This window comes from Varanus komodoensis, unplaced genomic scaffold (genome assembly GCF_004798865.1).
Source record: "Varanus komodoensis strain SLA01 unplaced genomic scaffold, ASM479886v1 scaffold24, whole genome shotgun sequence".
In the NCBI taxonomy this organism is placed as follows: domain Eukaryota; kingdom Metazoa; phylum Chordata; class Lepidosauria; order Squamata; family Varanidae; genus Varanus; species Varanus komodoensis.
The window spans coordinates 12,309,039-12,326,621 of NW_025335641.1; the positions used below are offsets into that span (position 1 = coordinate 12,309,039).

General features: G+C 39.8%; 1 protein-coding gene across 8 annotated transcripts in view; it reads right to left on the reverse strand.

The window, feature by feature from the left end:
• Window positions 1–17,583, reverse strand: part of CDC14A (cell division cycle 14A) — a 108,379-nt gene that overhangs the window by 47,793 nt on the left and 43,003 nt on the right. For all 8 annotated transcript variants that reach the window (XR_006414936.1, XM_044432220.1, XM_044432221.1 and 5 more), the window contains 6 exons: window positions 15,936–16,023; window positions 13,987–14,217; window positions 12,146–12,284; window positions 5,611–5,773; window positions 3,543–3,658; window positions 2,205–2,252 (listed from right to left, as the gene is read on the reverse strand). Coding sequence is in view for 7 of the 8 variants with exons in the window: in XM_044432220.1 (XP_044288155.1) it covers window positions 2,205–2,252; window positions 3,543–3,658; window positions 5,611–5,773; window positions 12,146–12,284; window positions 13,987–14,217; window positions 15,936–16,023 (785 nt within the window). In the remaining variant the exon portion in view is untranslated. The remainder of the gene's footprint in view (window positions 1–2,204; window positions 2,253–3,542; window positions 3,659–5,610; window positions 5,774–12,145; window positions 12,285–13,986; window positions 14,218–15,935; window positions 16,024–17,583) is intronic.

Here is a 17,583-nt window from a genome sequence, read left to right on the forward strand (position 1 = left end):
GGTCAGAGTTGTAACTCTACTCTTGCAGCCTGTGTCCCCACTCCTCAGCCCCCATGCTGGCCACAGCTCCAAAGCCACAAGTTTTACTGAGTTGGCAATGTGGGAGAAGGGATCCTGAGGGGCCAGGAGTGATGCTTGCCAATATGAGAAATTTTGGTGATGCCTCAGCCCCATTTCCTCATGAACAGGGTCAAAAGACATATGTGGCTGAAAATTCACCATCTATGTTTTTTTTTGCAGAGCAAAAAAGCATGGCGGTAATCTTTACCTCCTTGCTTCTCCATCATGTGGTTCGATGCCTGTAATCTTCTAAGTTCAGATGATTATGGACAGCCACACTGGATGGTAGCCTTAAGAAATGAACTTTTGATTGTTCATTGAAAGAGAATTAACTTCATCCCAGTCTTATGTTTGTAATTTAGCTCCATGAATTGCACTTAAAAGATCATCAACCTCATATGGAAAAAGTGGTGTGGGAAAAAAGTAAAGTACCAAGGAGACTAGTGTTACTGTTACTCTTCCCATTTGGCAAGGTAGATTTCCTTCTTTAGGGTTTACTTGTTTTGATATGGTCAACCGGGGTATTCCTCTCAACTGACTTGCTGAGGTGACATGGAGTGTGATGGCACTAGTTTTACCCTGGCATCTGGTCCTACCTTCTGTGTAGGCTGTTATACTTCCCTGCAGCTACTGGCTTGCAATGTACCACAGCAGTTTCTGTAATCATCCATGTTATTTAATAGCTGCAGGAAACTGCTGGGGGAGGTAATCCAGGAACCTTGGATACAGATCCAGAAGTACTCTGATGAACTAAAGCTCCCTTCTCTCCTTGCACCCCTCATATCTAATGCTGAACTGGTAGAAATGCAGAACCAGTATCTGAGGTCAGTGATGCACTGAATGAAGGTGTACAAACTGAAATTAATCCTGTTGAGATGGAGGTAGTGTGGACTGGGATGCAGACAGCTGTACGGCCTGCTGTTATCCTTAAGACCCAGAACTGCAGTTGGGATGTACTCTTGGGTCCTGCACTATTTTGGTGCTCCTGTGCTCACACCAGCAAAAAGTACATTTGCCTAACTTGGTCTGTTTGGCTAGCCATGCATTTTCCTAAAGAAAGCTAACCTAAATAGAGTGTTTTATACTTAAAAGACATCAAGATTAGACTACTGTAATCTGTTCCGCCTGAGTTTTTTTTTAAGATGGCTTGGAAAATAGAGGCTAAATTATTTGGCTTGATGAAGCTGCCAGGTGAATTAACCAGGGTGAGCTACTGTGAATATATAACACCAATTTTCACAACTTCACTGGCTTCTGGACTCCATTCAAGAGTGCTGATTCTTACCTATAAATTCTTTTCCCAGGGACACCTGCCTCACTCACTACCCTGTTGATTTGTCAGTGCTAGGCAAAATTACTTGCTTTTATTTGTATTTATAATAAAAAAAATAGTGATTTTGTTCCACTGAAAGTCAGGATATAAATATTTCATGAATACATAAAAATGCAATAAATAAATAGTAATCTGTTTGGATTAGGGAGTTTCACACAATCCAGGAAGCATGTAACCTCAGAAGTTTAATCCCTAATATTCAGGGAGTTGGTGACCAAACCACTAGGATCTAATCACAGAGATCACTTGCCATATAAAACTCCATCAATGAGTATATTTTACAGTGCATGAAGCAGATTTCAAAGAGCTGGTTCAGCAGCTGGATCTCTGCTGAGATACTTGCTGAGAAGTTCACCATGTCTCAGCTTGGAATTATAAATGCACTTACCTGTGGGGAAGATTACATCTAAAGCCATTAAGCAGCCAAGGGAAGGCAGCCTTCCAAAAAAAAAAATCTTTTCATTTGCTCTGCAAAGTCACTTCCAGTTCAGCGTAATTCAAGTGCGTAGAAGATTATATATTACTTGGGAGTTGGACACAAATATGCTGAGATGCTCTTTGCATTCACCCTCCCAACAAAAAGCTTGTAAAAACGTAAGTATAAATCTTTGCCACTGCACACAACTATTAATAAGAGTTAATTCCACAAATAGTTTTCTGTAGAAGAAGTAAGACACAGGAAGTAGCCATTCAACTTCAAACATTCAAAGATCAGTACTGGGAGGTGAAACATTCAGAAGATTAAAAGATTAGATAAGTCACTGAGAAGTACAGCACAAAATGCTTCCCCATATACTACTGAAATAAGTACCTGAAAGGCTGGGATATGGATCTGGTATGCAGTTTCATATCTTCTAACCTAGAAAATCAATAGCATTTTATATCAGAAGTATCACCTTAGAAAACATGTGGTGCATTATTTATTTATTATTGGATTTCTACCATGCTACACAGCAAAGTTAAACCCCTACAAATGCTATATAACAATCCAATTAAAAATATACATGAACACCACGTAATGACAGAATTACAGTTTACCAAGAGCTAGAGTACCAACCTGTCAACCAATCCCTCTCCTAATATTGAGAAAAACAGAAGACTGTTATTATGCTCATAAAGGCTGGAACTGATCCAATGAGCCTTCCCTGGAAGTTAACTCAGCAAGGCATTGGCTACCAGTAAGGAATCCCCCCATCCCTGTACCTGGGATGACACAAATGCCTCAAGTAGGGCCACCTTCAGCTGTCCTACGACAAAGAGGGACATATATGATAGGAGCCACAGATCCATGATAGAGCACAGGCCATACATGGACAGCATCTCAAGGTCAATTCTTAGCATCTCTGGGGTGGGGTGAAGGGAGTATCAGGTGGTAGGTTCCGGGAAAGGCCTCTGCCTGAACCCTGGAGAGTGCTTCCAGAAAAGCCATCGCTAAAATATGGAGCAATAGTCCATACATGGGGTTAGGGTTAACCGTAACCTTCAGCTATTCCAAAAGCAGACCCTTACGAGGTATTGCAACAAATTTTATATTAAAATTCTCATTAGTCAAAAGTAAAACTGCTTAATCTCTTCATAGCTGAGAGTCACCGGGTGAATTCAGGTTGTGGGTGGTTTGTTTACCATGCCAGCAACCCCCGTGTTAGAGCTGCAAATCACAATCAACCTCTGGCAATCACCTGCCATGGTTTGATATTCACCATAATCACCAGCACATGGTGACTGGGTGACCTGTTCTAATGTTTGTGGAAGGTACAACCACTAACATGCCTAATCTGAAGGGATAACTACTCCACCTGCCATTAATTTCAAACCTAGAAGTAATTCATCTTGAACTTTCAGCAGCTTGGACAATAGGGGTCACTGCTGAGCAACACATTGTAACCTGCCGCCGCCATAGCATACACCTGGAAGAATTCCGCCCACCCTGTTATGCAAAAATAACATCCCCCAGGATGCCTACAATTCCATTCTCCTCAAACACACCCCTATGGGTCTGTTACCTTAATACCATTTGATGCAACAAAGTTTCACTGCCAAAGCAGAGAAACCTAAAAAAAATTTAAAAGTTATCGGCAGAAGGCCATCCAGTAGTTCACAAGGAAATACCATGGCTTGCAGAACACATAGAATGAAGTAAACAGGTTACCTAAGTGCTCCTGTTGTAGCTGAACGTGGCTGCCTCCGAAATTTTAAGGCACGGAGTTTATCTCCTTGTGTCATTCCATTCTTAACTTCCACTCCTTCATTGTCTTCCACATCATTCTGGAAAATGGGTATAATAAAATTAAATTAAGTGGATTCTAAATGACGTTTTAAAAACTGTATTTGGAAGAGGGGGGTACAAATTAGAAGTCACTAAATCTTTTCTTCTTGCACTATATTATTTTGTATAAATACCACCTACAATAAACTGGTAAGCTAACACCTGACTCACAAGTTCATGTCTTTGTGTGTCATAGTGACCTCCCAGAAGGCACTTACAAAAACAGAAGTGGAACATAAATGATAAATGTACCATACATAGCAGATAAGCCCAACTGAAAGTATCTGCAGCTTGAAGCTTGACAGTACTTCTAGAAGAGCAAGATAAAAGTAAAGGCATGCCTTTAATCAATTGTGTCCTATACCAGGTTCTCAGGCAAAGGGCAAAAACACAATGTAGTACCTTTGTATAATATCACAACCAAGGTTGAACATTAGTGCCATCACATCACTGTTTTGTTTTTCCATCCAAAAGAACTTGTACAACTAGAGGGTTATGAACTAGGAATTAATATGTATACCAGTTATGGTACTGGTGTTTTCTAATTTCCCAGAGGGATCCTTTGCAGTGTGGCACTTTTTCTTTTTGGAGGCAGCAGCGACAGTGCCCAAAGGCCATTCTCCCATCGAGGCAGGTCTTTTCCTCGGGGAGGGTCGATGGTCATGAGGGTTCTTTGCCAGAGTGCCAGTCAGGGGCAAGTGGCCCGCTGCCTGTGTGTCTGCTTCTTAAATGTCTAGCAGGGGGGGCACGCCTTGATGACATGTCCCTTGCCAAGGCAGAGGAGGCATTTGGAGTGACCATCCGCGCAGGAGGAACAATGGCGAAAAGCCGAGTTGGCCATGTGGCACAAAATGAAGCGCACATGAGGCAGGAGAGGGAGAGCGAGGAGGTGGCCTTGTTTCTCAAAGCAGGAGAGGAAGGCTAGGAGAGAAGGGAGAGAAACACAGTAGGGGCTTTGTCTCTCGTGGCAAAGCCAAGGAGGAATATAAGAGGTATGGAGAAGAGTAGGTAATGATGTATATATGTATTTGTAGAGGAGAGAACAGAAAGAGAGAAAGAGGATGGTGAGCAGGTAAGGATCGAGTGGAAGTTACAATTGGCAAAGTGACTTAAAGCATGGTAGAAGAAAAACTGAGGGACTGGGCAGGAGCCCCCCCACTTTATTCTGTCTCTGATGGAGGCAGGGCTGGGCTCCTGCCCACTCCATGACACTGAGCTATGGAAGCTTTTCTCCAATTGAGGCCTTGAGTTCCATGGCAAAGTCCATAGAAGTGATGCACAGAGACTATGAAGAACTTCAGCTATATATATTTTTTTGGTTTACAAAGCCAAGCATGAGTTTTAGGATTAAGCAGACCTCCCCGCAATAAAAACAGCTTGGTTTGCATTAATGTAGAGTTCTCCATTATATCTGAACCAAGGAACTCTAATTTATTATCAGTTAACAAAACAGAAAAATAAGGCAGGATGTGTTGATACCAAATTCATTTTATAACACAATGGTTAAATCACTCATTCCAGAGGGTCATGTTGAACTCAACCAGCTTCTGTTATGGAAAACTACAAAATTCCACCTTATTCTGATCCCATGCTATTTAATATTTATATGATGCCACCAGAAGAGGGCACCTGGCAATACAGAATAATGTATCAGCAATATGCTCTTGATACTTAGCTCTCCATTTTCTGAACTTAAGAGATGGCCTTAGGTAAGCTCTCTCTCTTAAGCCCACTTTTCCATCTGTAAAATGGTGTTAATAGTACTGTCCTCTTTTATGGGGTTATTGTAAGGATTGCCACACAATATTAACAGTCATGATGCTCTGAATTTGCAAATATGCTAAAATAAACATAAACTATTACATTTTATAGTGTGTATGCTGTAATAAATTCCAGCTATTTAAGTATGCTTTTCTACTTTGACATTAAGAGAAAGTCCAGTGAATATTACCTCCTCACATCTATCCACATTTTCGACTTGATTCATCAAGGTTCCACTGATGGAAATGTCATCCAAACCAGATAAAACTTTGTCCACACTATCTTCATCGATTCCCCTGGGTTTCTGTTTGGCTCTGTAAATGTCTCCTTGGATCCACAATGTTGACTGCATTCTGTTCAACAATTACAAAGACAAAATTAGTTTAGTAAACATATGTCAGACCCAGTGTAAAAATATGGCTTATATACTATGGCATGAAAAGTCAGATTGGAGTCCTCGACTGATTCCATGCTCTGCCAGCAAGAAGCAGGCAGGGCAGGAAGAATGATGGAGATGAATTTACCTCCAGTCCCAGCCCCAATAAGCTAAATTGAGTCCCTGAAGGATTCATAACTTTTTAAAAAACCAGTTTTTCTAAAAAAAAAATGTTATTGTTATTTCAATGTAGTTTGTACTTTCGGTCAGGAAAGTCCACAACAAGAAAAATATCCTTTAATATATTGCAAATTTGTAAAAACTGCTTCAGCATGCCCATGAAACTTCAAAGTGATTTTCCAGTATTTTAATTTTTAAAAGGAATGACTTTGGCATACCATCTTCTGCTATGGAAAGTGGAATGCTGCAACAATATATGTAAAACAACCAGATCCTAAGAAGGGACTAAGTGGTAAACTGCCCCAGCAATACAAATATAGTAGACTTGGAAAAGTATTTCCAAATTGTCAAACTTCTTTGCTGAAGTCTGTAAAAGTATTTGTACATTTGCAAGAGATTTATATATGTGGTATTTTTAGCAGCAATCAAGCACACAGGCTAAGTTTGCACGATCACTGCAACACATCATAGTAGGTGGGAGCGTGTGCAAGGTGTTGAACAGTCAAAGTGGCTGCTGGGATGTGCCGCAATCTATTCTTACATATGTAATCCACTCTTACATAAGCCACAGTGGGCTGTGGTAATCATGCATATTTAATTATTTATCAAAAGCTTTTGTATGCCACCCTATTATACAAGTTCTCAGGATGGTTTACAATATTTAAAAAGACAATTAAAACAACAATTTCAATAAATAATAAAACAGAACAAAACAATAAATCACAAAGCAAACAGAGCGACTACATTTAAAACCTATTAAATTTTAAAATACTGTTTAAATAAAAAGGTTTTGGCCTGGTGCTGAAAAGAGTATAAACTTGGTGCCAGGTGTACCTCTCTGGGGAGTACATTCCTGAGTCTGGGTTCCACAGCAGAGAAGGCCCTATCCGAATTGATGACCTTTTTGCCTCTCATAGAGAGGGTTCCCGGAGTAGGGCTTCTCCCATAGATCTTAAGAGGCATGGGGACATATAAGGAAGGAGACGTTCCTTCAGGTATCCTGGTCCCAAGCCATTTAGGGCTTTATAGGTCAAAACCAACACCTTGAATTGGACCCAGACTTCAACTGGAAGCCGGTGGAGCTGGCAGAGGACCGGTGTTATGTGAGCGTAATGGCCGGTCCCCGTCAGCAGCCTGGCAGCTCTATTCTGTACCAATTGCAGTATCCGGACCATTTTCAAGGGCAGCCCCACGTAGAGGGTGTTGCAATAATCCAAGTGGGAAGGATAATCCAAGTGGGAAGGATTGCCCCAGCACACTAATTTTAGAGTCTTTTAAACCTAGTTTTCTAGGCAATATCTACTCAGACCAAGAAATTAAATGATGAAAAACTGTTTTAAATATATTTTTTATGTATGTATATAAATGTATACAAAATATATAAATTATATACACATATAGCTGTAAAATGTTTATATATTTATATATGTTTGTAAAAGCAACTAATTAGGAAGGAACTGATTTTTTCCCCTATCCACTTACAATGGTCTGTCTATCGAAGTCAGCATAGTATGAAAGCATCACCTTTCCTTTCATTTATGAAAAATTTTTTGCAGATTTCCTCCCTGGACAATCTTTTCTGCAATTTTGCTTAGTGGGATGAAATGCAGCTACTGTGATGATGACCAAAAGGAATAGCACTATCTGTAGACCCTGAATCAGCAAGAGGCTCCCACAGGGAGGTTACATAACTGGTGAAAACAGCAGGATTAGAAAGCTGAAAAAAGTATCCCTGCTTAGAGAGAGGAAGTTGATACCCACTATAATTGAGTGATCTGAGATTACACCGATTGTGGTCATGCAAGCCACGCCAAGTCTTGAAATAACTTGCTGGGAATGTATGTGAGTTACACAGAAATAACAGGATGGAAAGTTGTGTTTCTCCTCGGTCTTTTTAAAATTCATATATCACTTATATGCATGTGAATAATTATTCATAAATACTTTCCATCATTTATTCTTAGGCTATTAATTACCAAGGAAAAACAGCATAACCAGTGATGAGGAACTAGCCTTGAAATGGAACCTCTCCCCGATTCTTTGAGTTCATAGCTACCTAATAAAAACTATTAAACTGGAAATTGAACAATACATCTCTCACTAATAAGCCTTACAATAACATTTGCGGAAGGTCTTTTACCACGGTAAAAAAAAATTAAAAATCCTTTATCCCATTTTTTGCTTTGGGTGGCATTGTTAACAATGTAATTCTATGGCAAACAAGGCTTCCTTTGAACATCGTACAAAGGAAACTTTCCTTGGTCTCTTGGAAACCTAGATGTTGTTCTGAGTACAAAACCAGCTGCGTAACCCTGGCCAGGTCCAGAGAGCAATGGAGCATAAACATGGAGACACCAGCTTACTTTACTTTGGACTTTAACACCCCGACAACAAGGGAGGGCTCCTTGTCACCTCTGCATATTCCAAAATGGAGAGGGGAAGGGAAGGACAACGCATGCTATGGAAGTTAAATAATGGGTAGTTGCTGTTAGATGTACAGATTTCCAGCATCAAATTCCTTTGAGTATTTGGGCAACAGAGAAACAAGAGGCACTATAGTTCAAGTGCCCTGTGTCCTTGCAACAGTTACCTTTCTACTTGGATATTAATCAACACATTTTTTGCAGGCAAGGCTAGGGCTCAATCCAGCAGTTCTGATGTTGACTAAGAAGCTTCAATCTGATCACAGAGCTACAGGTATGCATGGGCTTTTCCTATTCTTTTCAAGTACCCAGGCCCATGTACGCACACAGTAAAAGAGAACACGCATAAGAAAGGAATTCTTTCTGCAGACAAATGTGTCCAAGAGCTCCACAGAACTTTGAAGAACATGTCACTGCAGAGTTCCAAAATTCAGTGTCTTTGAGAAGCTTTTTAATGAATGGCACTATGCTATCCTTCTGCTGCAAAATGTCATGTGTTTCAAAATCTTAGATTCCATCTCATAAGAAGCACTGCAAACATAACCTAATAAAGTTATTAACCTTTTTACATTCCATAGTTGGGGACATATGGGCACTTTAGAATAGCAAAGAATGCTTAATACAAAAAAATGCCGAAAGTATTATTTTTAATGTTTAGTGGATCTCTAGCTCCAGGTACAGGAAACTCCCCATCAAGCAGGCAAGATCAGTAGTGGGTAAGAATTATTTGTAATCACTATTGTTATTTTAATGGGTTGACTATACTGTATAACCGTGAATAGCTGACAGCAGCATCAACATTTGAAAACAGTCAAAATTCTAATGTTGGAACATTTATTTGTAACAAAGCTGCTATTGCTTGTTGCTGGCATTTATACTTGGGACCTTTATTCAAGAGAATAAATACTGAAACCTCTTCCTCATCTGATTTGCCAATCTGCTCCTATTTTCGTTCCAGGAAATTAAACCTTTACACCGTGTCTTGCTAAAATTGATATGATCCCAAATGGGCATATACATTTCAGTAACTAGGCATAATTTAAGGTCATATGTATCTTGTAGATACTGTATAGAACACATGACTCGTAGTGCACCATCTGCTTAATAATTGTTGAGCTATAAATAAAATGTCTTTTTCAGGGAAAATGGCCATGAAGATACTGATAGAACCAAGCTGTACCTTCCAACTGGGTATGCAGCTTCATATGAGCCAGGTGAACCTGATTCAAGACAAAGCTGAAGTCACTACTGGTACACCTGATGACGTGTGGGCCTGGGGGGTGGAGAGAAGACTTGGCACGGTCTATGCTGGCCCTCCTCTGCGTAGCAGCATTAGCCCAGTTTCTGGGCAGGGTTACATTGGTACTGAGGGGACCCTTGCTACCTTTGCAGTGGTGGAGAGATTCCTAATGGAGATTGCACTGGGAACATACAAATAGTTTCTAAAGGGCAGAAGACATATTCAGTCAAACAAGTGGTAAAGCTTTTTAATGGACTGTTCCTCACCATGATACAAATGTGGGGCTGGAGTATTGAACAATACTGAACATTAACTTATTAAGACAAAACCAACTGTTTATGTATCTAGAGACTAGCACATCAAGAAGCCTTTACCTCAATAAGCTACTTTCTACATGTAGGGTTTTTCCGGTAGGTTGGTGAAACATTCATGTATCCCTACCCTCAACTTGGAATTGTAGATTCTAGAATACGCTACAATATACAAAGGATTAATAAGCCTTCAGATATTCTTTTTGGTTCAGAAAGTATATTTTTAATAATCTGACTGCTAATTGTTTTATACCAATTGGCAGGGTTTTTTTTGATGCTGGAGGGACTTTTTAACGTTGTGTTTTATTGTGTTTTTAGTTATTGTATTTTGTAAATTTAACAGTTCATTTTGGCTTGATCTGTAAACTGCTCAGATAATACTTAATAGGTGACCATCCAAAATGAAATCAATGAATCAAGGCAAACACCGTGCACGCTGGAAGATAATTACTTAATACAGATTAAAGAGTGGATACCTATCCACACTGGTTTTATATAAAGTGACTGAGGTAACAACCTTCAATTCTTGCTTTTGGGGAAGTGGGGACTCTAAAATATATAATGTGTGGAAAGATCTGATGCCAGAAGCAAGTCACTATTTTATGTCATGCTAATCAATGCAGAATGTATCATGCTAGGTATCCCTCACAAGGCTGCTCAAGTAATGAATGCGACTGCTCTTGTCTATACTAAGACGGGTTAGTCTGATGTAGTTTGGACTACAATTTATAATCCTCAAGCCATCAGGGGTACACTGGGTTGGGAGGTTGGGAGTTTTAGCCCAGTTATTTGGAGTGCACCAGATTGCCTGCACCTGGTCTGTTCTGATCCTACCCTGCTTCTAGGTACAGGTCAAGCACCATGAGGCAGGTTTTGTGAAACCTTACTGAGCATGCCTAGCTAGCCCCACACACTATATGCATGGCAGAGAGGGACAATGGCTGAAGGAAGACAGACACTGGAATGCCGAAATATAAAAGCTACCCATTCCCAGTTCTTGAAGCTGTGCAAACAGGCACAAGAGTAGCTGCAATCCTATGCAAACTTACTGGGAAGTAAGTCCCTCTGAACTCAGTAGGACTTCTTAGCAGACATGCATGGGACTGCATTATTTAAATAAGAACAAAACAACCAGCAGAGTGTGGTGAATTTAAGGGGTATAGTACTGAGTGATAATTTTGTGTTTTGCTAGCATTCCTTCTAACCAGTTAACATAATATCACTATGACATCACTGCCGGATACATATCTGCCACTACAAATCTCATAATGTAATACAGATGGCTTGGTTTAGTTTTTTTAAATCAGATTTAGGTGAGCAACCTTTCTACTTTTACTTCTAGAGAGTCATGTAGTGTTAGCATTGGACTGGGGACCTGGAGATTTGGGTTCCAGTTCCCATTCAGCCATGAAGCTCACTGGGTGACTTTTGGCTACTCAAAGATTCTCAGCTCAGCTTACTTCACAATGCTGTTGTTGGGATGCTAAAATGGAGCTATGTGAATTCCTTGGGTTCCCCCACAAGAGGAAAAAAAGGCAGGAAGTAAATAAATGTAACAATAACAGTATCTTGTGAGGAACCCATGCTGGCCTCTATGGTCACCTTCCTCTGCATTTTATCCTCACAACAACCCAGTGAGGTATGTAATGTTGAGAGTCAGTGACTGGCCGAAGGTCATCCAATGGACCTTATGGTGGAGTTGGGGCTAGAACCTTTTCCCCAAGCACTACATCACACTGGGTCTCAGCCTAAAGTATACACTTTAATTTTTTCTTCCCGCTTCAAGAATAGGTAGGAGGATGCCAAGCTTGCAGTTGTCAAATAAGGTATGCACATGCATGGTGAATTTGAAATTTCAGACTTTTATTTTAATAACCAAAGGAATATCAAGTTACAGATGCACTCAAAATACTGTTTGACCTCAGGCCTCACTATGCTCTAAGTCACACAGAAAGCGTGAACTTATTTTTTGAAAATATTTAAAACCCAAAACATCATTATTGCAGTGGTGCCGACTTATCTCACAGAAATTAAGTTATACCCTTACAAACTGTGCATGTTTTCAGCCTACAATTCAAAGAAAGCCACCCATGTAATTAGGCCATTATGCAAAAGACTTGCTAAGCTCTACATACAGGGAATTGTGCATGGCTTGGAACAGTACATTATAAAAGTAACATAGATGTCATACTTACTCTTCAAGAAAGTGTTGCTGGGGTCCAATAATAGAACCTGGCCGACACATTCGTACCCAAGCAATGGCTTCAGAATGTGTGAATCTGTAATGTTTCATTATATAACAGGCTATCAGTGTTCCTGTTCTTCCTAGCCCAGCTACATTAAAGAAGGGAAAAAACATAAACATTGATCCTAAGTATGAGCTACACACCTTTAGAACATCGAAGGATACTGTTGAATGTGTTACACTCCTGAAATGTGTTTCCTTGTATCGTGTTTTACAAAAGAATGCTGTTAAAGTCTATTTTAAGCATCATGAATTCATCACAGTACAAACATCCTGCTAGATCCCATACAGCCTTACTAATGCCTGCCTTAACCTCCAGTGCCCTTTCTATTCCTGCCCTGGATTATCTAGAATGTACAGCTCCTTGTTTTATTGAACAATGATATATTGCCTTCTTACTTGTCAAACTGAAGGCACATGCGCAAGTGGCGCTAAGTTACATGTGATGTGACGTTGCCTTACCAAGTTTCTCTTTTCACCTTTTTAATGTGTAGGACCTGATGTTAAATTTTTAGAACATGGAGTAAAAATTTCATTGTTAGCTGCCACTGGTGGGAGCAGAGCCAATTACAAATAATGATTTTGCTATGTTGTCTGTCTGTCTACATTTATTCAACTATATTTCTTTGTCATCCTCCCTAACACTTATTTTTAGAGCGTTGCTGTTGTTGTTAGTTGCGAAGTTGTATCTGCCCCATCGCGACCCCGTGGACAACATTCCTCCAGGCCTTCCTGTCCTCCACCATCTCCTGGAGTCCACTTAAGCTCACGCAGACTGCTTCAGAGCATTATTTACTAAGATTTCAGCTCCTGTAGAGATTGCAATTTTCATCAGCAGCACTAATTAATCCTCCTCATCCCTGCTAGCACACAGTATAATTTCCTGAGGCTGCATTCTTATCCAGAATGTATTTTGGGGAGGTTGTAGTGGAGTCCTGATCATGTGCATTGAAATAACCTTCTATGAAAACAGGGTAGGCTCCAGCTTATACAGCACTATAAGGACTGGTGTCAAATGTTGTTATCCCTTCCACTTCTTTCTTTTGCTCAGTATTCTAAGAAACTGCCTCCTCTGAAATTTCTTTTCTAAATGTTAACCTTGGTCAGCTTAGAGGAAGCCAACAGAACAGTGAATGTTCTGTATTCTCTGCTGTAATTCTAGAGGATCAAAGATATTAATTTACTGTTCCTGCCTTGTTAGAAAAGGGACAGGAAGAGTGCAGTAAGGGCTGACTGCTAGACTGGATGGGCCCTAGAAGAGAGGCTTGCTGCCTTTATAAAAGTAAATAAACAAAAGCCAAGGAAGGCCTTTTACATTCTTTTTGCCAACGAAAGGAAAGAAAAGTGACTCACAGAGAAAGAAAAGGACAGAGCTACATTGTTACTTTCCTATTATAAAAACCAAATCCTTTTATCTGAATGTCTTTTATGGAGAAAATGGAACACCATGCAGAAATGGCTATTAGCACTTTCCCATACACACAAGCATAGTATGTTCCAGGTCTACAAGGTAATTTTTAAAATTACTAAAGAGAAATCCTTATGAAAAAGAGAGGTAATAGCATCACTTAGTGGAATAAAGAAGGATCTGAATATAACACAGCAGGAACTAACATGTCACTTCAGCCTGCAATCAGAGTTGAAGCATATGCAATCTGAATTATTTCAGCAAGCCAGTCTTTTTTTTTAATTGCTTAAGATCTGGTATGCAATTTTCAAATCTGGTTATTTATTCCCTTTTATGCTATCACACAGTACAACTCAACTGCCATTTAGAGCTTTTAAATATACCTTTACAATGTACAGCTATGGCACCTTCTGCCTCCTCACAAATGTTCAAGAACTGTTGCAATATACTGTCACTTGGTGTGCTTCCGTCTATGAAGAACAGGTCGTAGTGTTCAAACCCACCATCTGTGAAACGCTTTGCTTCATATATCTTTTTGTTGAGTCTTATGACTGTTGTTATATTGTGCTTCCTGAAATATGGGAAATAGGCTTCGGGTGCATGGAGAGGGTAGCCTATAACAAGCAAATTGTGCTTAAGTATAATCTCCAGAAACTGCCCAGCTACACAAACAGAAACTACAACATACTTTTAAAATCAAATGGTTTAAAAATAAAAATGTTACTAATGCAATCAACATACAGAATTCACACATTACTAAGAAAAGCTGTCCAAAGTTGAATGCTTCAGGCATGCAGTCAAAAGATCTTTAATCAGAGAGTAACGAAATATTAATGATATTCTGGCTAGTATTGTCAGAAGTTGGATAATTAAAACAGCATGAGAGGACAGAAATGTGACTGGGCTCCAGCCTTCTCCTTTTTGTCATAGACCAGGAGGCCACATTTTTATATAACCTTTATATTATAATGAAAAGAACTTAATTCAAACAGATGCATGAATATTCAAGTGGTACCTTTTCCAACTGGTTTGGGGCACAATAACCATGACTGATATGCGATTTCTTTCATTAGCTCACTGTATCCAGCAATACACTACAATGTGCAAATGCTTCACTTATATGTTGCCCCCCAGTGTTTTCTTTTTATATAGCTTTTATATAGTTCCTTTTCTTCTTTTTAATAGTTCTATAGCTACTGAAATTGCAGAGTTATAAGAACAAGTTTAAGGCCAGATAGAAGGGTTCTGAAAAACCAGGATCCAAGAGGAATTTTTAAAATGAAGACGCTCCCTTAAATCATGCATAGCTGCATTAGATGGAAATTAATTTAATACTCTGAAACATATCTAGCATGTTGAGCCTTGAACTTGGAAAATGCTTTGTTTTCAAAATTCAGCATTTATTCTGAACAGTGAATGCAGAAGTACATCACTCTTTAGACTTTGAAACATTTATTTTTCATTATCTAAAAATGAAAATAAGGAACAGAGGCCATATTATCTTTACATTTTTCATTCTAGGTTATAATTTTTGCTAATGTCCATGAAGCCCTTAATTTGCCTCTTAGGGTGGCCAGACTCCACTGAAAAAGATTCTGTAACGTGGCAATTCATGCAGATGTATCATCCTTTCCAGAAGCTTATTAGCAATTAATATTTAATTTTAAGTACTTAAATGCTTCAAATACAGCCTGCAGAATCCTCACAACTACAAAAGACCATTATCTATACATTAGAGATGCAGGAGCAGTCACCCCTTCTTTCTCTTTATGTTATCTGTACATAAGAGCTGTAGATCTTTTTGCAAATGTTAATAGGTCATCTTTAATCAAAGTACAATTCATGCAAATTACCAGATTTAAGAATGAAAACAGAAAGGTCCATCAATTTCCCCACACACTTACAAACTCTTTTAATCTAAACGCAGTTGCAAAAAAGGCTATGAAATTAGGATTCTCAGGTTACTTGAAAGTTTATTACGAGATGAAGAAATGAAAACCTCTGGATTTTGGACTCAGGGAAGTGTATACACAATTTCTGTTTTCAAGGTATCCTTAAAAAAACCCAGCATATACCATCTCTGTGAATAAATGCCTCAAGACATCCTGAAGTCTCAAACATGGATGATGAGCTGCTGCGCGAGCTCAAAGCTCTAGAAGTAGACTTCAGTACAGCATAAGAAGTTCCACTTGCGTATGCTGGGAGGGAACCAGATATAATCCCGTGCATATATCAACTGCTTGCATGTACATAAGAAAATCTCTAAAACACAATGATTAATCATATGATACAGATAAAGGAGTCTATGAAAAGTAAAAGAAAAGTCACATACCGTTTTCTATCTTGGTCTTTGGATGTGGTCCACTAAATGCTAAAAATTTTCCAGGAACAATCCAGTTGAAGTCACCATTTTCTACTCGCTAGTGAAAATAACAGAAAAATTATAAAAACCTATTCATGATATTTGTACAACATTCTTTTTCGCAATACTTTGCAGTCCACATTGTCTGGCTCATAGAAGATGGCTATGTAAACATAGTACAAATAAGCTTCTAGGCAACATCTCCTCTGGAAAGAATTTTCAGTTTGCTCAAATTTTACCCAAGGCATCTCTTCTAGGTCCAAAGATATACTTGAATCCATTTAGCATTATTGATGAACACTCAGTAGTGGTTGGTAGGCAGTTACTTTCTCTAGAAATGGAAGTCTGCCACATAATTAAGTATTTCAAAACTAATCTTAAAAGGAAGGCAAAATGAAGACCAATTAACTTAGATATATCTTTTAAAAGTGGTAAACACAGCTTCCTGCCATGTAACATGGGTGAGAGAACAAGTTTCTCTCTTTTGAGTCACCCTTTTATTATGGCAAGCAGTGTGTCAACTAAAACCACTGGATTCATGGCAAAGATCCTCTTCAACTGTTCATCTATGAACCAATACTGATTTTATAATACAGCGACTACACTGGTTCTTGGTTGCGGTCTCTGCATACCATACAGATGGGTAACATGCCTGAATGAGCATATTCAGGACACTTCTACAGCTGAGGCATTTTTGGCAAGGACTCTTCCCCACCATTCCTGTGTGCATGTCCACAGTGGATTCCAGACTAGTAAAGCTATGTAGTTCTCTTGCCAGCAAATCAACACAGTTAGGCATCAGGTTCAATATGATGTTGAGGTGAATGGAGATCTGTGACCTGAAGGCAAAACTTAGCTCCAGTCAACTGGTCTCTCTCATGAGGACACATGCATGAAGACAGAGACTCTGTGCAGAAAGTAAAAAATACTGCTTAGCAGATGCTTTGTATCAGCAGCACAGGTGGCTTCACCAACCATCTTATCAGTAATCAAGGTCCCTGACTGGCCAGGGTAGACAACCCTAGAGTAACGAGCTGAGTCAGACTTCCTCTATTTCCAATGAATAGGAGCTGGACAGGACAGTCCTGGCTGGTTTGTTTTCACTTTGAGGTATCCTGTGAGTAGAATTATTCACCTAGGTCAGTGGTGGCGAACCTATGGCACGGGTGTCACAGTGGGCACGCAGAGCCCTCTCTGTCAGCACGTGAGCCAAGTCACCCCAACATCCCTCCAGCAGCCAAGCATCCGATAATAGCACATATAGGGGACAAGCGCATGCTCAGAAAGGAGTAGCGGCGCCAGGCGATGATGTCATAAGCCATGACTCATTAGAATGGGCAGAAATGATGAGCTGTGCAGAAAAAGCTACTCAAGGAAGGGTTTTTCAAAATCACCCTCTTTTCCATGGAATTTTCGCCCTACATTACATTTAGGGGTGTGCACCCGGGTAGGATTGGGGCAGTGCTGGTGAATCTATGACATGTGTGTCACAGCAGGCACACAGTGCCCTGTGTTGGCATGTGAGCCAAGTCACACCAGCATTGCCCCAGCAGCCGAGCATCAGATAACAGTGCACATAGGGGCCATGCACATGCTTGGAAAGGAGTAGTGGTGCCAG